This window comes from Diorhabda sublineata, chromosome X, assembly GCF_026230105.1.
Source record: "Diorhabda sublineata isolate icDioSubl1.1 chromosome X, icDioSubl1.1, whole genome shotgun sequence".
Classification (NCBI taxonomy): Eukaryota; Metazoa; Arthropoda; class Insecta; order Coleoptera; family Chrysomelidae; genus Diorhabda; species Diorhabda sublineata.
In genome coordinates, this window is record NC_079485.1 from 6860155 (window position 1) to 6887248 (window position 27094).

At 30.4% G+C, this 27094-nt stretch overlaps 1 protein-coding gene across 1 annotated transcript in view; it reads right to left on the reverse strand.

Moving 5' to 3' along the window:
• Positions 1-6624: 6624 nt before the first annotated feature.
• The window catches only part of LOC130451579 (ATP-binding cassette sub-family G member 4-like), a 37869-nt gene continuing 17399 nt past the window's right edge, over positions 6625-27094 (reverse strand). The window contains exons 2-9 of the mRNA XM_056790679.1: positions 17899-18016; positions 12658-12844; positions 12278-12482; positions 11238-11460; positions 10642-11005; positions 9516-9785; positions 9071-9226; positions 6625-8455 (exon numbers count right to left, since the gene is read on the reverse strand). Of these exons, the coding sequence (XP_056646657.1) occupies positions 8111-8455; positions 9071-9226; positions 9516-9785; positions 10642-11005; positions 11238-11460; positions 12278-12482; positions 12658-12844; positions 17899-18016 (1868 nt within the window). The 3' untranslated portion in view covers positions 6625-8110. The remainder of the gene's footprint in view (positions 8456-9070; positions 9227-9515; positions 9786-10641; positions 11006-11237; positions 11461-12277; positions 12483-12657; positions 12845-17898; positions 18017-27094) is intronic.

The following is a 27094-nucleotide window of genomic DNA, read 5'->3' on the forward strand; positions in this document are numbered from 1 at the left end:
CTTTCGGTCATCATCTTCAATGGAAAATTCATCTCTTGAAACTTGCAGTCCAATTTTTCACGGTCGCATACGAAGGACATTGATCACCAAGGGAATTAAGCCTATCTCCGTAAATCTGCTTACTTCTTAACCCTTCTGGGTACTTGATGATACTCACAATTTCGGTGGACATCTTTTTTAATATATTGCGTAACTCTGGTTTACTTTTTTGTCGTCAAACTTTACACAAACTGACACTTCTAATAAGTTATTGTTCGTTGCTATGGTAACGCAATATTTTTTTATGCATAGAACTGGTCTAGGCTAACTAGATATCAATACATCCTCGTAAATATTAATTATAAGTTTAGTAACATAGTGTTATTTTTAATTATATATTCTCAGATATTTTGAAATATTTTTTAAATAAATACGTATTATATTATAAGTAGATACATTTTTTATAAATAACAGAATACAACAGGGTCTATGCATTAAAAAACACATCAAAAATATTGTCTACCATCACAAAAATTAAAATATACAAAAAAAAAAGAAAAACACATTAGAAATCTGGGAAAGGAAAAATACTACGGAGAATGTACGGCCCAATTAAAGAAAATGGAGTATGAAGAATATTAAGAAACTACGAAGTTAATCAAAAATTCAATAGCCCAAAAATAACAATTGAAATAAGAAGTAAACGATTAAGGTGGGCAGGACAAGTACAACGTCTAGGTAATGAAAGGTGTGTCAAGAAAATACAGCAAACTAAAAAACAAGGACGAAGAGCAAGGGGACGACCGAAAACTAGATGGTTGGATGATGTAGAAGAAGATCTTCAAGAAATTGGAATAAATGACGGGAAGAACAAAGCAAAAGACCGGTTAGAATGGAAAAGAATAGCAAAAGCAAAGGACAGACTTCAGAGCAGAAACTAAATCACCGAATTTACAAACTACCTACTGATTTAAAGCAGTAGGGTTGGCCAAGCGGCTGGCGACCGCTGCCGGAAAAATGAGTTTTGGAATCCCATAGGGAGACTTTGAGGTCTGAAAGGCAATGAGAAGAATAAGATACATTTTTGAGATAATTTTAAAATTTTTTTGATAGATATTATTTTTAACAAAGGTAATATAATTTTTAAGTATTCATTTATAGATATTTAGGATATAGATTTTAGGCATTAGGATTGTTTTTAAATGTTAGGTTAAATCTAAAACGTGGCTTTTAATCTAACTTTTGTAATGCGACATCTTTACTCTTCTATACTTACTTAATTTTTAATTTTTTTCAACTTAAAAAAATAAATTTGCTATTACATTTCTATTGAACATTATCACTTTATTTTAAAATCAATAATTCAATACTATATCAATATATCATCAATTTTCAATTATGTTTTTTCTCTTTCCAGAGAGTCGAATGTCGCTTGACAGTTTTGTTAGCACATCATCTGCCTCAAGCTGTAGTTCACTCATGACGGATAGTTCACTCCACCGAAAGTACCAACAAGTCCAACAACTTTTGAGCCAGTCCAAAAAAAGAAAGCAATCGAAACCATAGAGATATTACCATAGAGTAGGCATGCCTACAAGTGAGAGCGTCTCGCGAATGAAAAGAGAATCATTTATGTATTTCTATCTCTTTCTTTTGTTGCGTACTGCGCATGCGTGTCTCTGATTCAACGGGCAACGGTAAAGTGCTTACACGAAATCTAATCAACGCGCATGCGCCATTAGACAGAGACAGCAATACATAAATTATTCTCTCTCTCTTTCTATCAGCCAGACGCTCCCTCTTGTATGGGCGCCTATAGCATGCCTACTCTATCTGTAATATCTCTATGATTGAAACTCAGCCTACCATGAGTGGTTTTGTAATGCGGACTTCAACTGCAGAAAAACATAAAATTGACAAACCAATAGCAAAGGCTATTTTTGCTACTAATTCGAGCTTCAGATATATTGAGAATTTAGAGGTGAAAAAAAAGCCATTCAGTTATTAAGGCCTGGTTATACACCGCCCTCGAGAAAACGGTAGCAACAAGTCTTTTGGACGAAATCTATGAAGAGGAAAAACATGTTTCTCGTCCCTGTCAGGTCAGGACAGTCCGTAAATATGACAATTGATGGGTGGTCAAACGTGCACAACGAACCAGCGAATATGTGCAGTGATAACCACTGAAGATGGACAAGCCCTCCTATACGAAACTATAGACACATCAGGAAATCCACATACTTCAGAATATTTAACTCGAATAGTTTGTGACCTGATTTCTTCATGTGAATTAAAATACAAGTATACCGTAAAATCTTGACAGACAATGCCGCAAATATGACACTTATGAGAAAAACAGAAGAAAAAACGAACGCAAAAGTTATAACTTATGGCTGCTCTGCACATATTTTTAATTTACTGTGCAAGGGCTTTCAAGTTAAAGACGTTAAAGAAGGTTGGGTCCAAATTGTTAACTATTTTCGAAATAACCATTTGGCTAGAGCTAAATTCAGTCAAGCAGGAGACAGCGCTTTAGTCCTTCCAAGCGATGTGCGATGGAATAGCCTTGACGACTACTTAGAGATGTATGTTACTCAATGGGACATCATCAAATCTGCGAAGAAAATAAAAAGGAGATTGATTCCACTATTTACCAAAAAGTTTCAAATATTGCGATTAAACATGCAGCGCAAGATTATTTAAATATTTTAAAACCTTAAAATATCAGTTGCTCTTGATACTGTGTAGAGGAAAAATGCTACTATCGCAGATGCTATAGAGCAGGGGAAACATTTACGATATATCTTTGATGAATCTGTGGAATTACCATTACAAAAAACACAACAATTTAATAATAGATGTAAGCAAGCACTAACGCCATATTATTTTATAGCGTATATGTTGAATGCACAAAAAACAATATACCAGTTAACATCAGAAGAAAAGAATATAGCTTCAGAAACAATTAACGAGTTATATGAAAACACTGGACTGTTACCTTTAGTAATAAAGTTAAATGCCCGCAGTGCTCCATTTAAGCAAGTTATGTTTTCGGAAGTAATAAAAAATGTAAACGGACTACCATGGTGGTTATCACAAAATGATGAGCAACTGCTTCTTCAGCTTCAGTAGAACCGTATTTATCTCTTTTGGTTTTGTACACTCGGATATTAGAAACAGATTAAGCATACAAAAAGGGAGAATAACTCTTGTTTTTTTTTAAATTGTATAACGAAAATCAATAGACAAAAAATATACAGTAATAAATAAATTGAGGTGTTACGTTTAGTTTAAGAATTTGGAATTATGTACTTCTTTTTTGTTGTTTTTGCTAAAAGCAGATACTTCTTTTGATTTTTGAGAAAACATTTACATTATGTTACATTATGTTGTTATCTGGTTTTGAATAAAAAAGAAAAAAATTGATTTAAATCATAAAAATCAAGCGATTTAAATCATGATTTTAATCAGCACAAGCCTGATATTCTATATTGTTGCGTTCCAAATTTCTTTGAATAGGTGATTTTCTACTATATCTACTGGAGGACACCATTGCACCCGGACTTACTTATAAATACATTTGATGCATCTTGTGTCAAATATTAGGTTCAATTTGGCAGGAGAGTATCATCAATTAATGTACAAATAATGGCTTGTTCCCTGTTTGGAGATGTGAGAATTAAAAGTTACCTTCAGTTTGTATTAATCCCTTAACTCTGAACGTTTGTAAAAGTTGATCGATTTGTCTCCAATGGAATAAACTAGTAAAATAAGTTAAGTACAAACTGTGAAAATTCTATATGACATCAAGGCTTATGGGACGCTTGAATTTCCTCACTGTTTTCATTATGTGGCTTCTGTTTTTTATCTCTTCAGATATCTACCTCAACTTAAAAAAATCAAAATTGCCTTCGATATTCTATAAGGTTTTTATGCTGATACTCCTTATATTCGAAGAAACAATTACTAATGAATTATTAATGATATTAAAATGCAAATATATTTCTATGTAAATCATCTCGAAAGAAGAGAGAAAATATTAAGCTTGCCTGTTTGATTATTTTTATTTGGGAACAAATAAATCGATCCTTTGAAGATTATGTAGCAGTTTTATTTCTTCCTATCGTAACAATAAATTTTCATAGACATTTCTGCAAGATTTTCTCTGTTTTTACAGACTGAAAAATTAGCTTTTAAGACAGTCTATTAAGAATAGGTGTCGGTTGTCTACCACAAAACTCTAGGGAGTCTATTCTGAACTTTTTTGGTTAAAAATAACCAATGTTTATATTTAACCGCAGTGTATAACCGTTGTTCGTATTCTATAATCTAAACTGTGGTCGTACATTAAACCAACAGGAATTATAGTGTTGGTTATAGTATTATTTAGATCAACAAGGTGTAAGAATATATAATATTTAACTACAGTATCATTTTATTTTGAGGGAGATACGACTAAAAATAATAAATTTTATAATGTATATAATCTTGAGGTGTATTTTCCACATCAACTTTTAACAACGAAACACGCCTAATGAAAAGAAATTTGTGAGATATGAGCGATGTTTTTCAAAATTTAACATTTCAAAACTTTTGAAATTAATTAAAGGTGCCGTTCATTTTCTTATTGAAAATCTTTTTGCACATAAACATGAAGGTATAAAGATTACATGTATCCCCACACATTTGAAAGTTCTATGTACACTCAACTTCTTGGGACATGGATGCTATCAAATGGATAGTTTTACTTCCACAGTAGACAACCCTTTGTTAGTCGTTGTAGGTGTGTAATGCTATAATGTTTTATGAAATAAGTGGGTAAGATTTCCAACAGCAACAGATACTATTTAATAGAAATATTCAAATGTTTTATAATCAGAATCGATTTACTGGAATTATTGGGTGTATTGATTGCACTCATATAGCCATTATTTCACAACCAAACCATTATCCATTATATCCCTCAGGTCCATATTAAAACAAAGGGTTTTCACAGTATAAATATTCAGAAAATTACAAATGTTGCGTTAAAAATAATTAATATTAACGCTAGGTATCCTGGATCAGTACACGATACAACAATATGGAAAATGTCAAGCATAAATTTACATTTAGAACAAGTGTATTTGCAATATCATTTAATTGGAGATGAAGGGTATCCTTTGTCACTTTGGTTATTAACACAATATCCAGGCCAACTTCCTCATGAATGTCCAGAAGAAAGATTTAATACACATTTAAGAATAGCCTGAGTTATCACAGTACATGTTAGTGGAATTCTAAAAGGTAGATTTAGATTGGTCAACTCTTGTGTTTTACACAATATGGCATTGCATTTCAATGCTGTCCTTGCTGATGAAAAAGTGACTGTTGAAGAGGTATTCATTGCACAAGATGGTGATTGAATCATAATTTTTATATACAAGGTACAAGAAAACAATTATTATATTAAATTTACTCTCACTTCATTGTTTTTGTAATGTAATATTGCTCTGTATACTATATCGGTCAGGAAATAAAAAGCTATAAATACTATTACATTCAGTATTATTATCACTACATATCTTTCACTCATTATTTTCTCTTAAAGCTTTTGCCCATACACTCCATTTTTTTCTTTGTATTTTTGTTTGTTTTCCTATTAACTGGTATTTCATTTTTATTATTTTATTCCATTTTTAGGTTTCATTCATACAATTTGTCTTTGCCATTATAATATAAATAAAAATGTTGGTTGTACTATCACGACTTTCTAAAACTGGCTCCAAAAATTGTTCATCATTGACCACAAACTCTTCTTGCTCACACTGAAGCCCAGCTTCAGGAATATTTAACCCATTTACCACAACTGTATTAAGCAGTTAGCTGGTCCCTCCTCCAGTCTGAATATGCTCTACTCTAATTTTTCGGATTTTTTTTAGCATTTGATTCGAGATCAGCAAATAGCTAAAACATGTTTTAAGTTCAATGACAAGTTTTATTTAATTACTACAAACTTACTAATTTCCACTGTTTGGCATTTTTTACCGGCCATCAATTGAATTAAGTAGTTCGATTACTCCCAATTTCTTTTGTACAGTTGATATTCTGCAGCTTCCTTTGGAGGGTAAACCATATCTACATGTTCTTCAACATAATTTATTAACGCCAATAATTGCTTTTTGGTTGACCTATCTCTTTTTTTCTCAATATTAATCACAAATAAAACTAAACAATTGTGATTATGCCTCTGAGTTTGGTTATGTATGTTGTTTTAATTTGACAGGTGGCGGGATGGTTTTTGATCGTAGAACACAGAGCTATTGCATTTTCAATATTTTGTAGCGTTGCAAGGCTTGTACCTTCGGTACGTAAATATAACCGTATCGTTGAAAATTGAAACTTAACCAGGTAGTTAAAACTGAACAATGAGGAATACTCAACCAGTTTAATATTATATCGATGTAGTTATAAATATATTAATAGCCCAATGTTACAAATAAGGAAAAGCTACAGAATAGACCCCTAGGAGTTGTAAATTGTTCTGAAAATACCATTTTCTAAAACTTTATTGCCTTATAAAAATTTTATTTATGGGATCATTTCAGTTGAATTGATTTGTTTTTACTGATGATAAATAGGAAAAACTTTAAATAAAAGAAAATAATGATTAAACTTTCTAAATATTTATTTCTGAAATATTGAAATCACTGCACCAACACAAATTATTTGTCCAAAATAACTTGTTTAAATTAAAAAAAAATCTATGATTATGTTTACAAAATTACTATTTCTATAAAACTATTTTTTTAAAACTGACCACCCTACTGCATGTTAAGGTCATTAACCCGAAATATCCCAATTTTTTTTTATTTTATATCATCACTCCTTTCACTATTGTAAACAAATATCTCACTGATTATAAAGAGGTTTTAGGAAACTTGAATCATTGTTTATCACACATTTTATATATAAAAAATAGTAACAAACATTGTTTAAATGCTGGGAATATTACGGCAGTTGGAAATATATTGAAAGTCCACTAGAGTTTAATTTGATCAACTGTACAGATTCAGGCTTTTATTATACATATCAGACTTCGTAACAACTTAATTTCACTCAATAAACATGCTATAAAATTAGTCGAGAGAATGGAATATTATATAGCATAGCTGGACGCATATGTTATCCAGAAAAAGTTTAGGAGGCAATTTTATCAACACTCGGGATGTACTAAAAGAATTATGATTTATGAATCACACTAAAACATCTTGACCAGTGTGTTCTTTCATATGATTACGAAACCTTATGTTTCAATATTGAACGGATTTAAGAGTTGGAATATTAAATGGCCAGGGATGTAAAAAAGTCTGGAGACTGAAACAAAGAGAGAAGAAATACAGCCAGAATGGAATTGGAGACTATAAAAAGAAATATTATTATATAATTTATCAATTACTGTATTGTCATCTGCTATCAATCATGTGGTACAATATTCAATTTGTAAAATTTAGCTTTTCAAATCAACTATCTTTTTATATGGTACTGTACTTATAACTTGTTTTTTGTTAGGGTTAAAAATAAAGTAATTGGTATATTTGAGTGTAATAAATAAAATAAAAGAAATATTAACAATGGGAAAATGGGATTTATGGAATGTTTTAGTTATTGCGTAGAAAATAATCAGGAATACTTTTAGAAGTCAAGTGGTTAATATTTATATCATATTTTTGATTGGGCTATTTCAGGTTTAAATATTTTTAACATTAAAATACAAATACCAACATTACAAAAAATTTAAACATAAGCGATTCAATAAATGTATAACATATATGAATATATAACTTTTAAGTTAAATAACATAAGTAAATTCAAACTGGTCACCTTATTCTTGGAATAATTTCTTGAAAAATATAATATACTATATGGAAACAATAATTGAGTAGGTTTTTTTGGCAAGAATTTCTTAAATTCGGAGTATTTGATATTGCTAATTATTCAAGGTTTAAGGCTGTAATAAGTTTTTTTATTATTGAGGCTACGAGATATAAATCTTTGCTTCACAAAAGTTCATGTTAATGAAAATATGTCCTAAAAACCTCCAAAAATTCATTGAATATAACAACTAATTAACTAAAGCCTCTAATTGAACTTAATGATTAGATTTAAGCTTCCATTTCAAAAATAGAAAGGCTGAAATTCTCAAAACAAAGAAAATCACAAGTAGTGCTACAATATCAATCATATAGCTTGATTTATCCATATCCAACTCCTCAAGAGTTGTTTTTGCTTTTTTGAAATGGCAATATTTCATGAAACAATCCAAATTGGGCCTGTCAAAACCATATGTAGCGAGAGCAGTACCTTCGAAACCATATCTTATATATGATAGATAAGTTATCCAGCGAAGGTATATTGGAATGGCGTCGAAAGAAACGAAGAATCCAGAAAACAGAAGAAATGGTACTGACATCACTGGTGCTAAAAACACGCCGTTCTGAAACAAAAATTGACACAATAATAAAACGATAAAAGTCATTGCACATGGATAGATTGAAACAAAAATGTAAAATTTTTGAAAACATTGATGAGGGTTTCCAGGAAATTGAGATAATCTAAAAAATATCTCAACTGAATGTGGTAAAAGTCCGTCAAGTCCGTCCTCATAGTATAATTATGTGATGATTAATGACTGGTGGAATAAAGTTATCAGATCGAAGTTCACCATTTTCGTAACTATTACAAGACGACAGTAATATGATCATAACTTCATTTATAATTCAATTCAATTCATAGCATCATTCAAAGTTAAGTATTCTGTTATCTTAGATTTATTAACTGATATTCAATTGAATTTTTCTTTGGAATTCCTGAGATTTATTATTAAAGTTGTTCATGTAATTTAATATCAGTATAAATGTATAGCATGAAGTCTAGTTATTTCCGATTCCAATATATATTATTGATAGATGTAGAATATGTTAGGAATTGGTTCCTGATTCTAAAGAAATGTATATATTGTTTTTTTACCAACAACTATTGGACTTAAAATAAATATTACAAATCAATCATTTCTACTTTGATTTTCATTGATATATAAGGTAAAACTCACCTGAACGTTCATAGCTGCACCAACAACTAGTCCAACACTTTGTGCCACAAAGGAAACTAGTATACAAGACAGTAAGAACATTCCAAATCTAGCAGGATCCAATGGTTGTGATGTCATAAAATAAACTATTATCACATATAGAATGCAGAAAATAGTCTGAAACCACAAAATTTGGTATATTAATGAATTAATTAATTTTGTTTTTATTATTTATCAGTAATCAGAATAAAATATATTCCAACCTATGAATAAATTCTCGGGCTGTTATAATTAATATATAAAGAAACATTACACATCAATTGTATGAGCATGCAATAATGCTTGGTTTATTTTTAAAAAATATGAAAGATTAAATCAGTATGATTTTACATCTGTGAAACACAAGTCAGCAGATAAATTGAAATAAGAAGATAATCGTTGATAATATGTATTAAATTTTTGTTACCTGGAACGGCATATCTGATATCGTAATTGCCAGATAATAGGATTTTAAGGAATACCATCGATTAAAATGTTCCTTCAATAAAACTGGCATCTCCAATGGAAAAGATAAAATGGTAATAGTCATGGAAGTGTACATCAAAAATAACATATTGAAAAATAGGAAACCAAGATTACTGAGTACTTTGGAACCATCATTACCTATGTTGAAATATAAGGCACCTATAAGCAATCCAACCAAAACGTGGGCAAATAAACGTAAATACATCAATGTCTGAAAAATAAATAATTACAATTTATTCTACAAGAATTTCATGATTAAATTGATATTTGGCCTATTTCAATGCCGTGTTTTTCATAAAAATATTTTTTTACATTCTGGCTCAATTTTGGCATTCAACAAAATTTCTGATAATGTTAAAAACTAGTTTATTCCATGCTTGCATTTAAGACGTACGTTTGGTGATTTTGGGGAATCATTGAGGTTTAATGTTATGTCATTATACTCTGTTTTTCTGCCTATGTGTTACAATTTGGTAGTACAGCTTCAATGTATTTTGTGGAGAATTACTTTTCTCTATTAAAGTTATAGATAGCTGTATAAAAAATTCAAGTTATTGCGAAAACTGGAGTACAAATCAAAGTTATCCTTGTAGGTTTTTGATAATAGCAAACATTTTGTATTGTTTCATATAAAACATTGCATTTGGTTTGCGGGTTTCTGTTCAGTTTACTGATAGTAGTATATAATTATAAAAATTTACATTATTGGTACGATTATTATGTCTAATTAAGTTGTAGCCAATTGATATTTTTTCAAATTATTTCAATGCACCCAAGTCCCCTAGCATATTTCTCCTTCTCTAGTAAAATTAATTTTATGTGACTAATTTGATTTTGATGAAATGGTACTTCCACGGGTATGTGATCACTGACCTTTTTTCAAATTACTATTAATCTGAAACTGTTGAGATAAATTTATCTGACTCAAAAAAAAAGAGAAGAGTGATTCATAAATATTTCAGGCGTTTTCATGAATTCGCATATTTTTAAAGTTAAAAATTAAAATCACAACAAATATGACATTTAACAATTCCCCCAAAAAAGTTATTTTATCAAAACATACTTACCCAATCTCTTCTACTAAAGAGTAAGGCACGATTCAGAATAATGAAGAATTGTTGAATTTGCGTATTTCCATATCTGGGTTGTCTAACAGTTACCTTAGGAGTAGCTTCCAATAATGCACTGTTAACATTCGCCTTTTCCACATCTTTTAGATCAACACCCGTATCCTCATTAATTCCGTTTGGATTTCCGTTTGAATTATCTTTGAAAGTATTAGTTTCTTTCCTTAATTCTTCGGCAATAAGGGTATTTACGCTGTCATTTCCATACTGAAATCCATTGTTTAGACCATCTTTTATTTTAAATTCACTCATAGATTTGTCATCACGAATATCCATTTTTCCATTTTGTATAGCATGCACCAATCTTGAAAAAAAAAACGATTATTCATTAATATATGGTTATTGAGAAATGGCATTTAATATGTCTTCATCATAAGTTTACTAGAAAAATTTCAAAAAATTATAATTCCACAGAAGTTAATTAGTAAATGGTAGAAGTAAATTTTTTGATAAGCACTACTTTCATTTTTGATCTTTCTGTACTCGTTTAATTTTAACAGTTGTTTGACTTCTACATTGCATATAATAAAACTTACTTTTTCGTATTGTCTCCATATTCCCCACAAGCTACTTCAATTATATAAGAAGCAGGGTTGTGGTATGATGGGCACTGCAACTGTAATTGTGACAGGAAAGGAACCAACTGAGTGGTGGAACCTTGGTAAACACACTGACCATCAGCGAGAGTGTAAAGTTGATCAAACATTTCAAACAATCTGGCAGACGGTTGATGAATGGTACATATTATAGTTCGACCTCCTGAAAAATTAATAAATTAATAGTATTATGAATATAGTATAAACAGTATACAATGAGAGCAGGAGCCATGAAATGAAACTTTACTTGAATGTAAATTGTATCCAGATTGTCGATAGGTTATAAACCATTTCGTTTATTGCTCTTTTCAAGAAATTTTGTATAATAGAATTTGATCATTGACTTACTGCAATTCTGAAAAAAAATATATTGAGTGTGATAAGCTCTTCACTGAAGACCAAGAAAGTATTGTTGACGAATACAGCACCCAGCAAGCGATGGAACCATTAAAGAATAATGGCCTGTTATAAAACACTACCAGAGAGTTTCTAATTATGCCTATAAATCGGTTGACTTATGTCTGAACTTCGATGATTTGAATAGGAATCGTGTGGGAACGGAATTCGTTCGAAAATTAATAAATCTGGACTAAAAGAAGAGTAGTATGAGCATCCATAATTTCAGACAATGAAGATTGAGATTTTTTGAAAGAAGCATAGATGGTCACTGATTCGTGATGATTTTTTGGTCAAGATCATGATAATAATGACTCAATTAATATATCAATAGAATTATAGCGACTATTTTCTGTTTTTATAATTGACTTAATGAAGGGCAGAGTTTTTCCATAATTGATAAGTGTAAATCAGAAGTGTTTTTAGAACAGGAAAGGGGTGAGACAAGTATATTTTTAACTAAGGATTGCTTTGAAAGGGACTCAATTAAATACTGGGGAACAACTTCTTCTAATTTGAAAAATTTCGTTGTATTATTTTTTTGATATTTACTTAGACACAACAAAATAAACATGGGAACTTACCTTTCGCTAAAGTTTTTAAAAGTGATATACATTGGAAACAAGAAGATGAGTCCAAACCACTTGTAGGTTCATCAAAAAACATAACTGGAGGATTACTAACTAATTCCAATGCTATGGATAATCTCTTTTTTTGTCCGCCAGATAATCCACTGGTCATTGTTGTCCTATGCTCTATCAGTCCAAGTGTATCTAAGATTTCATTTATCTAAAAAATGTTATTCTTTAATATGTTTTCCACAAAATATTTCCATATCGAGAAACCAAACAAGTCTAGCATATTAAGAAATTATAAAGATACCCCCAACATTATGTGGGTTGTTTTCTATAAAATAAATTTTAAGAGTTATAATTTGATGTGAATTTGAATTGAGTAAACTTACGATCGCTTCTCTGTGCTCTATGCCACTGGGACCAATTTTTAGTTTAGCTGCAACAGCCATAGCTTCATCGACAGTCAAATTAGCGTGGAGTTGGTTATCTTGCATTATATATGCAGATAACTTACGAAATTGGCTCAAATCTCTATCGCTGTCGTTCATCAAAACATGCCCTTTTACTCCTTCGGTTCTGAAAAATTTATGAAATACACGTTGATAAACAACGCTGAATGCTATGACTATCTGGAGGCGACTGTATGGTGATAATTTGCCTATCTTATTGAACTAGAGCTGCATTTCTCACAATACTAAAGCAAATTACAGTCCCTTATTATTTCTCTATGAATCGGTATTATGACTGACAGTTTCAAGTATATGCGTGAGAAGTGGCTATGTCATTTTGTAGAGAGTCACTTAAAATAAGAGAAGGCATATCTTTTGAAGTTCGCAAGTTAGTCTTCACGAAGAATGAGATGTTGGCGTATATGTATTTGAAATAGTTTCTAAGAGACCATGTTCTAATGATATTTCATTATCAGTCTTCAAATATCAGTCTAAATACCATCGTTTACAAGAAAAGAGGGAGGAGGGGACTTTTGAGAAGCACTGTATATTCACTCTTAAGAGTCTAAAAAATCATCCGGCGGGAAAAAACTTTTTAGGACTAGTTTTCTGGACGTTTAACTGAAAACTATATCGATCGAAGGAGAAAATATCACTTACCGCAGTTATTACGACGCAATAAGCAAACATGCGAATAGAAATGAATGATTTTCAAAAACACGATTTAAAAAGTTATGGACAATTTAGAGTTACCAAAAAATATCATTTCAGGTTATGTTATGTTAGTTATGAAAATATGAATTAAGGTCAGATCAGATCAGTGAATTATATGAAGACAACCTTTTATGCGGGATTTTATGCCTTTCAATACCGTTTTCTATAGAAAAGGAAAAAAATCAGATATTTTGAAGCAGTCAGTGATTAAATGTTTACAAACAGTTCAAAAATCCATAGCTTGATATAATATCTGAACAAGACTAGTGGAGTTGTTCGAAGGTATAGAAGAGAAACCTACAGGTAGGACTCATGATCAACGAAAGTAAAACGCAGTATATGGTCACAGCTTCCAATACCGTAAACCTTGCGGTAGAAAACAGAACCTTTTAGGGAGTAACAAACTCCAAATACCTTTGAGCATTTGATAGACAACAATCCAAACTACTCAACATCTATCAACGAGCAAATACAAGCTGGATTCAGGGTTTACAATGCAAATCTGAGTCTACTGAAAAACAAAATAATAAACCAACTGAACACACTGTTCACATTTCCTCTACACTAACACTTACAATTACACTGGCTTAGGCGCGATAACCATGTTAATGTCTTCAGTGTATATTGGTGTATGGTAGTAAAAAAACAAGACATTGTTCGTTTCATGAATGTTCGAATGTTCTGACTGTTAAAGTATACAATAGTGGAGACGAGGGAGGTCAATAATGAGATGGTTGGACAATGTCACGGGAGATCTTCGAACTATGCAAATTACAGAAGCTCTAAGTCAAGGGACAGAATGTTATGCAGGGCTGTAGTGTCGGATGGTAAGGTAAGTAATATAATCTATTGGAATTGACAGAAAGTATAATTTTCATATCCACAGGAATATAAATCATCGCCACCTGGTGACCTGAATGTTTGTGAACGTAAAAATCAGGTAGTTGATCAAACGTTTGGATACAATGAGCACGTGGTATTTTTAAGCCGCTGCTTCAGCTGCAAAAATCACTTTGAAGTCGAAAAATTTTAGCTTATATGTGACTGACGAATAATCCCCACTTCCCACAATATTGCTGATCATTATTTATCAATTTAAAGTAAATAATCATTCTCATAATTTCGTGTCCGTAAAATAACAATAAATTATGTTAAATAAAAAAAAAAAAATAAGCGCAACCTAAAACAAATAAAAAGATAACTATGAAAATAAAATCAAAAGATTTATTCTCAGTAAGTAGTACATAGTATGTAATAACAAAAAAACCAATGTGCTACCAATACTTTTACTTTTTCATGTTTTTTACTTTTACTTATGGATTGAGCATTTTTTCAGTGAAAGCTAACGGATCATATTAAATAGTTAATGCAATATTACTATGTAAATATACTTCTTATTTTGACAAGAAACACGTAGTGTGACGAGGAATAAATATCGAAACAATTATCATTTTTTAAACTCTCTTTAGATTCAATTAAGAGTCTAATTACGTAAGAGAGCTTATTGGTGTTTACAATTTATTATTCAGTGTGGGTTATTTGCAGACCAACATCTACAATTTTAAGATGAAACTACTCAATAAGGGGAAAAGAAGAATTCCCTGAAAAATATTCTCACCGCCTTTCATTAGGCCAAGCTTTAAAGTATGTAGAAATTATGGCTTAAAAAGTATTTTATTATGTCTACGAAGACACCTCTAAATTTTATTCTTTAAAAACTTTAAACATAGGGCATGCTTCATACGCTAAATGTAGGGTTTTCATGAAATAATTCCTTGTAACCTATTTTGTCACGTTTCCAGTACGATTAAATAATTTGTTTCATCAGTGTGAGGTTTTATATTCTGATTCCTTTTTTTCGCCCCCGATCCATTTATAAATCAAAACAATTGTTTATCATCACATCATATTATAACCTATTATGTACAAACTCGATAGAAACTGACTAGTCTGAACCTGATGAACCACTACCACGTATAGACAAGACAAACAAAATTTTTTTGCAGGAACATTATAATGGAGCAAAGGGAAAGCCAATGCAGGAAGAATTGTCTATATTGATCTAAATATATGATAATTAACCTATTCGAGTAAATACTAAACTCTTCTATAATACACATGTACCAGCAGTCTTGTGAGACAAACAGTTGAAGAAAGTGGTTTGTCATAGCATGCGGTACATTCACTGCCGAATTTAACATGGAAAAATTGGCTGCACGATGGTTATGCACGAATATTAACAGATGCACACAAACTGAAAAAAACATTTGCAGTTGTCCTTTAATGCAGTGTAGACAAGATAGAACTTTTTTTGTTAGATTAATAACAATGGATGAGTCATGGATTTATTAGTATGGTGTAGAGATAGAATAGAGAGTTAGGAGTGGAAGCTTCGAAAAAATCAAGATTCAACATTCGGCTGGGAAATTTATAATAACTATTTTGAGATGCTGAAGGCGTATATTTATTAGATTACTTACAAAAAAGATCCATTATTATGTATTATGTCAATTTCGATCCATAATTACGAAAGACAAAAAAAAATAAAACCGGGTAAGTTGCGTAAAGACGTTCTCTTGCATCAGAATAACGTTCACAGTCACACGTTCGCCATTGCAACAGCAGGCTTCGAATTAGTTAAATATCCATATTTCCCAGATTTGGCACTCTTTAATTACTGGCAATTTCCGAAACTTGAAAAATACTTCCGTGGTAACGATATCGTACGTGCGGTAAATCAGTGGTTAGGAGGCTATATTGAAAAACAAAAATATTTTCGCCCTCGTAAGTTAAAAAAAATTTGTTTGTAATAATGACATTTTGGATTCAGCTTATTTAATTGATTCTAAACAATTTTGAAGTGTAGTAGTTTACTATTTTACCGCGAAGAGGCATGAGCATATGCTGAAGGTACATTTTAGTGAATGGAATTAGGCTGATAAAAAATAAAACTAAAAGTACGTTTACATCTGACATTTATTGCATAACGTTTGTGTCAAGGTGTGATTTTTGTTCATGTAGATAGTAAAAAAAATATTTCTGAGATGTATCGGTGTCGGGTAATATGTACGAGTACCTACATATCTATACCTATAATGTAAACGAAATGATTGCATTAGTTGACTAGTCGTCTACATTTGCAGAAGTGTGAATTGATGAATTAATTAATTAATATGAACCACAATAAACCTGAATAGAGTCACTAAATGAGATTGCACAAACGCATTAACTGGCTTTATGCAGCATGTACTTCTAGTCTTAAAATTCACTCTCAAACCCACACGGATCTTTTATTCTTCTTTTTTCTTTTATTTTTTTAACCGTTCATAATAATAATCACATTGCTGCACATTTTCTTTTTGATATTTCCATAGTATGAGAACCTTGAGAGATATCCTAAAGAAACTGTTCATACATTTATTGCAAACGTAACCATACATGTCCAATAGATATGTAAGCTATAAATGTCGAGTAATGTGTATAATTAATGTAAACATTAAATGCAATTTTACCTCAGACATTTGAAACTTATGTTTTGATACAAGTGTCAACGTACCTTAAAACTGAGGTGGTGCCGTTTAGATAGACATACTGTATACTTTGTTAGAACATCTGATATTTTTTTAATCAGTAATTAATTAATAATTCATATTCTTATTAAAAAAAGTAGCCTGGATTTAAGAGTCACGAAAGGATTTTAAATAGAATAACGACGGAAACTGCCACATATAGTATTATAAAAAATGCCAATCATTTTGTAACAAATTGAAGGTCATTTTTTCTCTCTGGCAACTAGTTTATAGTTTGAACTTTGTGAACTGAGAGAGGAAATGGAAATATACGTTTTTCATTAAAAGCGTATTGATATTCCGATAAAAACATTTCAGCTTAGATTCTCTAAGCTAGAGTTTTTGAGAACTAACTAACTAACTAACTAACTAACTGCATATCCTATTTGCTTTGTTTATAAATATTTTTGGATAGACACATATGAAAAGGCTTTGATTATATATTTATTTTTTTTGTTCTAAATACAAATAGTACAGTACTAGAATGATAATTTTATTGTTATTAAATAAACTAGTACACGTGTCTACGTATTTTCAATTATTCGATAGCAAGTTGGAAAAACGAAAAATTAGCAGGTTAAACCACCAAATTTACGATATATACTATGGAAAGGATACATTGGGAACAGAGGATTCTCTACTGAGCATTTCCTCTTAAAAATTAATACTCAAAAGGATATGGCAACAATGGCGGTGATATAACGATATTATTTTGACTAGCCTCCCCTTTAAGCTGAGTTTAATATGGATCACAGGCTATTATTTTATTTATGGATTTTGCCCTAATTAAAATAACTAAACTTGTTTTAATTTGGTGTTCAATGGTGCATAGTAACTATAGTATATACGTTTTATTATTACTAGAAGATTGCCTTGAATATAATAATAAAAAACTCACTTGTATCCTGTGAGAATATTAAGTAAGGTGGATTTTCCCGCACCCGAAGGTCCCATAATAGCACATAATTCTCCAGAGCGAAGTCGGCCACTGACATTTTTCAAAATAGTTTTCTGGCCTGTAATAAAATTGTTATATTACTCACTAAAGTTGCTCATAAAAATATATACAAATCAAAAATATAGATGGGGTTACTTTGAATATTTATAGGGATATTAAAATGAATAATATATATTTGTCCAACGGTACGTGATGACATCTAGTCAAATTCGGAGTAGTCGTTGCATATTTTTATATTAAATTACATCTAAATAATTATTATTCATATTTGCCAACGGCTGCCGTCAAGGTTGAAAAATAATTTATTTCTCCAAATCAAACAAAATTTGCCCGTCTTTAGTTTTACTATTTATTTGATAATTCTACGTAGCTATAACCTTTACGTTGATGATAGTAAAAGAACATTGGAATTTGTAACTTGTGTTGAATAAACAACTTTCTATGTTGATTATTTTTATAGTCTCAATATATATACTTAAAGCATTAATAAGTAGATAATGCAGCATTATTTTGTTTATTACTAAAACCTCTTTTTATGATTATCGATTGTAAACAACAATTTCAAAAATACATTTTAGGTTTTTGAATATTTAAAGCACTTTAAAAGTGAAAATGTGTCAGTTAAATATTAGAAACAACCTAGATCGAACTCAAAAAAGAAGAAAATGTGCAGCAATGGAGAAACTTGTTCATGTAAACAAGCGATTATTGTACGGGAACGTTTGCGAAACGATGTATGAAGGAGATCTGATTTTCTTCTTCATTAAGACAATTTATTGGATCACAAGTCCCTTTTAATCCACGTGTTTTTGGATCTGACCCTTCCGGGAAAAAAGGTATACTAAAAGTGATAAGTTTCGTCTCCATTCCTGATATTGAGCAGTCCACGACAGAGCAGATTAATGGCATTCCAAAAGAAGCTTTACAGTCAGATAATCAACGTTGGGATAAGTGAATTGCTACCAAGTACTTTGAAGTAGATTAACTTAAATTTAATGTTACCTTTATACTTTGTTTTTAATAATATAATACACTCTTTAATTTTAATGGAACGATCTTCAATACGTATGATTTATTATGGTAAGTACAGGGTTAAATTTGAAACACTTCGATTTTTATTGATAATGCTCAAAACCTGGTATGTCTATACCCTTTTTTAAATTAGGAGGACCATTTTAGGAAACTTGAATCACATCACGAGAAAAGTAATGACATAAAACTAGAATTATACAGTCTGAAAATGAACTACAAATTAAATAATACTCAACCTAATAGCCACATGGTAAAGAAGGAATGCATATTATTGAAAACGACAAAAAAATCTAACGAATTGTAAAATTAAATCTATAGAGAATGTCAAATTGTCACATTTGGTGGCACGTGAAGTTTTTAATAAATTTTGAAATAATGATAATATCTGAGTCGTTTCTAATCAAATGTAAAATTATTCAGAAAGCAGAGAATGTTTTTATTTTTTTCGAAAATTGAGCTATATGAGAAATGAAGATCAGTTGAATAAAGAATTGGTTCAGTATGAAATATAAAAAAATGTTAGATTCCAAGGACAAGAACTTTTTTTTATTCAAAAATTCAATCAATATTTTTTGGTTTATAAGTCTTTTTATTGATTTCAAAAGTTATGATATTGTGAAGAAAAAGTTAATCCAAATATTACGAGAATTAAAAATTCCAAACTAATTCAACTAGTTGAAATGACATTAGAGGACACAACCAATATAATAAAAATTAATAACAAGAAAAGTGAACCTTTTAAAACACAACAAGGAACGCATAATAAGAAGAGCCAGTATCAACCGAAACCGAAAAGTCATCAATGCTTAGCTTATTGTGATGATGTGACGTTGATAGCAAGAAACAGAAGAAAACTTGAAAAAACCACTAAACAACTAATAACAGCAGTAGAAAAGATAGGCATACACTTTAATAATGATAAAACAAAGTTTATGGAAACAAAGAATAAATGTGGAAGCAAGACAAAAAACAATTTCGGAGTACATAAATACGATGAGACGTTAATAGAATTCGAGGAAATTGAAAATTTCTTTATTTGTGTGTACTACTAGATAATAAATGGCAAGAAGAAAAGGAAATCGAAATAAGCAAAAGTAACAGCTGGCAACTTTAGAAGAATATTGACATCAAAAGAGATATCCAGATCTACGAAAGTTCGAACTTATAAAACAATTTTCAGACCCACCCTGACGCCTGTCTAACCTGGATAATGACAAATAAAACTGAATAGAAATTGGAAATATAAGAAAGAAAAATACTGAGAATAATTTTTGGAAGTAAGCAGACAGAGTTAGAATGGGAGAGAAGATCAAATCAAGAAAATAACACACTTTTCAGTGAGTCACCAATCAGCGCGCTTATCAATACAAGAAGGTTACAATGGCTAGGTCACTTAGAACGAATGGAAAATATTCCCATTTCTGTAGTTATCCTTTCTGCAATGCTAGTTGTTTATATCGTACATGCTTTGTTTAAGAACTCATAAAAGTTATGTTAGTAGTTAAGGGATTTGACATATCTAGCCCTCCGTTAGTAACGTATGTATTCGACTTTTATCAATCAGTTTTCTAGAAAATAAGAACAGAGTAGTTCCAGTTCACTTTGACTATTATTATGACCTAGAAGGATAAACGTTATTATTGCTGTTATAATAGAAACCAAATAGCTCCGACCGTGTAGCTGCTAGATATAGCTCGTTGTATTTTTGTCTAGCCCAATTCTAGAAATATTCTTACTTGATCATCTAACAAAAATTATAATGAATCTTATAATAACAAGAAACAAGATCAATTGATTCAGGCTATGCGAAAATATAACAGAGTGTGTCATTCTTGCTTGTTTCAGTAACCGAAATTTTATTTATATAACTCCCTGGAATTTTCCGTATACACATTTGATATATTCTGTTACACATATGCCATCTAGGCCTATAGCGTGATATTTTTTCCATCATTTCTTATTTAATGTCTTCTCTTTCCAATCCTGAAATCCTTTTTTTGTGTTCCTGCCAGTTTTATATTTACTTTGCCGCTCTTGTTTCCGGCATTTTTTCCAAGTTTCCCTGCTATCCTAGTCTTCTCCATATGTCTCTTTTTCCCTCCTAACTAATTTCCTCTCCCATATGTCTATTTTGTTTTCGTCCGATTTATTTAGTATCCATTATTCGTTTGCATAAAGTACTGCATAAAGTCGTCTGATTTGATATTCATCCTTGATAATATTTTGCAAAGAACCAATAGATTTTTCATAGTTTTATTGTAAATGTGTATTTGAGATCTGTATTGTTATATGCAAATTTTTTCAAGCATACACTTTTTTGTCTTTATAATAATAGTTGCAAGGTTATTACAGTTAATATTCAGGCATTAAGATTCTCGTTGAATACTAATGTTTAAATATGCTATTCAAAGAAATTTTTATCTTAGAATTGACGCAAACTGAATATGTTAAGGAAGTTTTTTTCCTTAGATGTTTTTTTTTTGTTGATTTAATATGGTAACCAAGTTATTACAATATTATCTGATTGTAAATTCTCGAATATTAAGCAAAAACCTCCACAGGAAGAAGTTTAATGAAATATATTCGATAATAAAACATGTATTTGCAATGTAGACTAAAGTTTTACATACTTATAGCTCCGCAAACATATATATGTAAAGTTTTTATTTAGTGACCGATTTAGACCGAAGTTCTTGGCCCACACTCTTTGCAGTCCGTTATTGACCATTAAATAAAGACAATGTATTTTACTGTCGACAAACTGAAGCCTCCAATAAAAAATCATTAAATTCAATCCTCCGGTAATTCAATAAAACAATCAAAAAATAAGAAGGAAATAATGTAACTATTTTAGATGTTTATAACATTATGACTGGTTTAAAGACTGAGCCTATTCAATGAAAAAATGATAAGTATTTTGGCCATGAGACAAAAAAGTATTAAATACTATTACAGAGTATTCCCAAGAAGTTTTTTTAAAAGAACTATTAATAATTAAGTTGGGATTTTTGGAACCGCTGGCGATATTCATATTGAATACATTGTTTAGACCAACACTCACAATGAAGGAAAACTGTTTAACTTCAGTCTCTGAAGACGATAACTTGGTTATCGAAACGCGTTTCAGACAGTGTAATTATGAGTGTTGGTGTAAACATTGTATTCAGTAGACTATTAATAATTTCATACTTTTCATTGATTAGGCTAAATTTGTATTTATAGAAATAATTCGATTTCTGTCAGACTAACTGGCTTTCTGCAATTAGCTGTTTGTCATTAAAGTCTTAGTTCACATTTTATCATCTTGAGAAAATTATAGATAATCTAAATTTGTATAGACTCAATATTGGTATGGATGATTTATATTCGGAATTAACAAATTTCAAAGTAATTTATGCAAACATATCAGAAGACTTTCTGGGTACTGGCCAAAAGAGGAGCCATTTATTAGTAAACACCTCAGAAGAATTGAGGAACATAATTAAATTGTCTCATATCTGCTTTCTGTTTCCGTTTCTGTTTTGAGTAATTAATGCTAAATGGCGGAAGGATAGAAATAGAGCATCTATTAATTGAATAAAAAATGAGATCTTCATTTACTTTAATTTCAGTTATAATTATGGTGGGGCGTATGAAGTTTTTACAAAAGATTGTATTATAGTAGGTTGTGCGAAAAGCTCTAAAAATATGTAGATATTTGAAACAATAAATAAATAAAATACTGCTCATTTTTTTAAAATACTGTTTAATAATTTTCATGGACCTAAATATATTTTATTTCTTGTAAAAAAATTTGGCAGCCCTAGCTATGACGCCACTAGAGGTAGAACGTTCATTTATGTAGGCAAATGGCTACTCTCAAAATTGAAGAACAATTATAAAAGGGAATACAAACGGGACAGACCCAAATACAGTATTCACAAACAATAATACAATATAGATTGATAATAGTACACCAAAACCTTTTTTAACAAATTGGAAAAAGTGAACGTACCAACATGGAATATATAGATATCAGATTCAGTATTAGACAACTTCTCAAAATACACTACATGGTGAAAGTTATTTTTAATTCTCACTCCTTCTTATGGGTAGTGCCGGAATCTTCCCGATTGACTGTGAAATTTGCGGAGAAATCATACAAAACTTCAGCAGAAGCAACTACTTTATCAAGCCATGTATCACAATTTAAAGAGATTTTGAAAATGTTGCGTAAGTTTCAATTTTAAACCACGAACGTTTTGTTAAAAAACTGAGACAGCCATTGCAAAAACAATGAGTTCACATTAATTCTGTAATACAAAAACATTGTAGCCATGACCTTATTGACCGAAAAACGGTTTTATGCTTTCTGGGAACACTTTCCTTGGCAGAAGTCTATTGTTACGACTGTATTTTTGTTTCTGGAATATAATGGGTACCGGACTTTCATCTACTGTGACATATCGACTTTAAAGTTTGACGGTATGCAAACAATGCGATCGAGCTTTTGATCAGAAACATTATAATATAATCACCGTAGTGAAAGTTAAAAAATAATCACTCTAGATTGCTTTGGATTGTTCATCAAAATTGGACCAGTGCAAATTCCTTTCAATAGATCAATTCGGCGATAAATGAATACGGTCTTCAAAGCATTCATGGTAAAATTAATTCTTGAACTGGTTCATAATTGATCATGTGATGCTGAATTGATTATCAAATATTTCCGGAGTCGCTTCAAATTGTAACTAGTTGACAAATCTATTTCTGATTGATTGATCGTAGTTGATAAGTTAAAAATATTTCTATTTGAGATAACAATGTCGTCAAGACGTTCGTGATGAGAGTTTATTTAGCATCCTCTTACACTGACATTATTATTGTTGGTCTCTTATTTTAATAAGCAATAAAAAGTATCCTTTAGAATTAGTAGTGTGATTACTATGATTAAATAATATCTTGACGTTGATTTTTGCAATAGCACAGAAAGTTGTGCCATTGTCCAATAAGAAGTTTGTCTAGAATTTTTTGAGAATCTACAAATTTGTTATAATTCAGGATGTATTGTTTCAAGATTCTTGAAAAGACAACAATAATATTCTTTTATAACATCCCTTGTTTTTTATTCAGTTTGTGATTCCTCTACATTTTTATCTTAAGTACTTTTAATATTTAAATACAATCGCTCATCTCGATCCAAGGTCGAATGTTGCATTAAATTCAACAACGAACAAAAAAATATCTTCTTGTATGCACGAGGCTGATATTGGGAAGTAACTACATCCAGTTAGATAAAATAGTTCTGATAATACGAACATTGTTTAATAGTTTTCAATAATAAATAATCTACGACGGAAATCCATGCAGAGAAAAAATAATTCTGTTGCGTTGTTATTATTAGTCACCAAATTAGAATATTAATATTTAATGGTCAAAGGTTACTTTATTTAAAAACATAGCTATTGTTTCCTATCTGGCCAGCGACCGCTCGTTGTTATCAGTAAATATAAGTATATGTTGTGTTCACAACAGATCGGATAAAGATAAAATGACACTTCATGTATTGTATTTAAAAGCGATTTTAAGCAAAAAATCTCATCATTCTTTATTAATAATAAATTAATCAGATAAAATAAGAAAAATGACAGGGATAAACGTACTAATTATAGGTTAGTCAAAAGTTAGTTGTTTATCTCCTGTCGATGCAAGGTCAATATTACGAATTCCTACAAAAATATTTTTATTTTCCAATATAGTATCCATTAAGGTTAAAACATTTTTCCGATCGATGTTCTATCATTTCTACTGCGTCTCGAAAGGAGTATATGATAATATATATAATATCATTTATATGATATGACTTCATTACCCGAAGTAGTGTTCCTTAACTTTTAGAAACAGCTGGTTATTGTTGGTTGCCCATCCCGAAGAAGCTGGTGGATGTACAGTTATTGAAAGCCTGTGCTATAGGAGATCTGTTACTGGGTGCGTTAAACAGATGCAAGAGACCGTCTTTACCAAACTTTCCCAGTATTATCGCCTTATGTAATTTTGGATTTAAATTGACATAAAAGTGCTCTCAGTATCTCAAAATACATGAAGCGAAAGAGCCCAAGGCAGAAACAAGGCCTTTGTCAAAATATGCTAAAAATTTAATTACGTCTGTATCTTATTTTCGAATTACATTGATATTGATTAGAAAACATCGATTGATAAGACATATTTCGTTTCAACTTTTTTTATCATTTTAGCACTTATAGATACTTGATTCAATAAAAAAAATATAAGGCATGCTCAAAACTTATTGATTATTCTCCTGAAACCTCCACAGATATTTATTTATCGAAAAAACTTAGATGTCACAAAATCAACAAATCAAAATAATTGTTACCAGTTTATGGAATTTAGAAACATTTAATTCAATAAAAAAAAAATGAAAGGCATGCTCGAAATTTTAATAGTCTCTATAGTAGCAACAAATATATAAAGAATGTGGTAGAATTAATAATAATTAACTATGCTCACATTGTCTTTCGTACATCTCAAACTATTACATTACATATTATACAGTTGATTATTTTAAATATATATAAAGACAATTATCAATTTAGAAATAATTTTCCCACACTTCAAGTGCCGTTATATTTGTTGCTTAATGTCTCAGATCAGGTTGGTTCTATTATGAGATTTTAAGTTTTTACCGATAAAGAAATTTCTAGAGATAATTCAGGAGAAGAATAAACTTAGAGCATGTTTTTTTCAAACTATGGAATAAAGTGTTTCTGGATACCATAATAAGTCATAATTATTCTGAAACAAACCTAACTTAACTTAACCCTTCTGAGGTTGTCTCTGTAGGATCTAATTTTTTTCTTTAAATTAATGTCTGATGATGAGTCACGAAAGCAATCAATGAAATTCGAGTATGCCTTTCACGAGTTTAAGTTTTAAGATATACAAATAAAAGCAAATATTTAAAATTGGATATGGCTGTATTGTTTCTCAAAATATTCTCCATTCAGATCAATATACTTTTGCATGCATGCAAGTAAAATTTGTTTTTTGATGTACTTGATTAAAATATACGAAATATTTTCATGTGAATGTTTCTAATTAGCTAATATAGAGGCAAATAAGAGGTTATGTTCTCGGCAGTATTTATTCTATATAAATTGGTGTTGGAGGTTTTACACGATATCGAAAAATTGTTATTTCCACAAAAATCAGTAAAAAATAATGCACATTTCTTGATTAAGAATTCTTATTTCTATGATTGCGACTAGTTGATATTGGCAGTGTCAGTAGAGGTACCTTTACTTTCGCTGAGGCGGTTATTGATTGTAATCCTTTTTAAAAGTACACGAAACACGTAAACACTGAATTTTTGAATGTCTACGTCCATACTATTGGTATATTAATTTTAAAATTATATATGAGTAAAATGGGTGAGACATTTGAATATTCTAGGAGTACAAGAAACTTCTCTTCTACCTAAATTATACTACTATTCTTAATTATTAATTCGCATTTTCAATCAAAAAACATAATCACGAGACTTTTTGTTTGAATACTTTTATTGTTAGAATATCTTATTTTTCATACAATAAACTGATGTAGAAGGGAAAAAATGCAACAAAAATCAGCTTAATTTGAAAGAATACCTAGTGCCTTTTGACCTTTTTGGTTGGCGTTCTATAATATAAATTGGAATCTGCGGTTATATTTGTCTTTCATTGTTAATGATATGAAAGATTGACTAAAAGGCTGTATTCACTTGATTTTAAGATTTTTAAAAACAACATTATGATTTTATTACTACATATAACACTGGCCGACAAGATTTGCGTAACACAGGCGAGATCTTTATTTTTAAAATGGAAATACCTGTCCAATAATAGAAAAAAAAAAAATATTAAGCCCTAACACGTACCACTTTTCAATAGCTTAATTATCCCTGTTTACACTAGCAGGTAGGTAATTTTATAAAGGGGCGGTTAATATCGGTAAATTTTATGGCCCAAAAAATACCTCCACTGTATTATTCAGAATAATAAACATAAAAATAACATTAAAACTTAGTATTCTGTTGAGTTTCATGGTAAGTGGTTCTCTGTTCATAGTG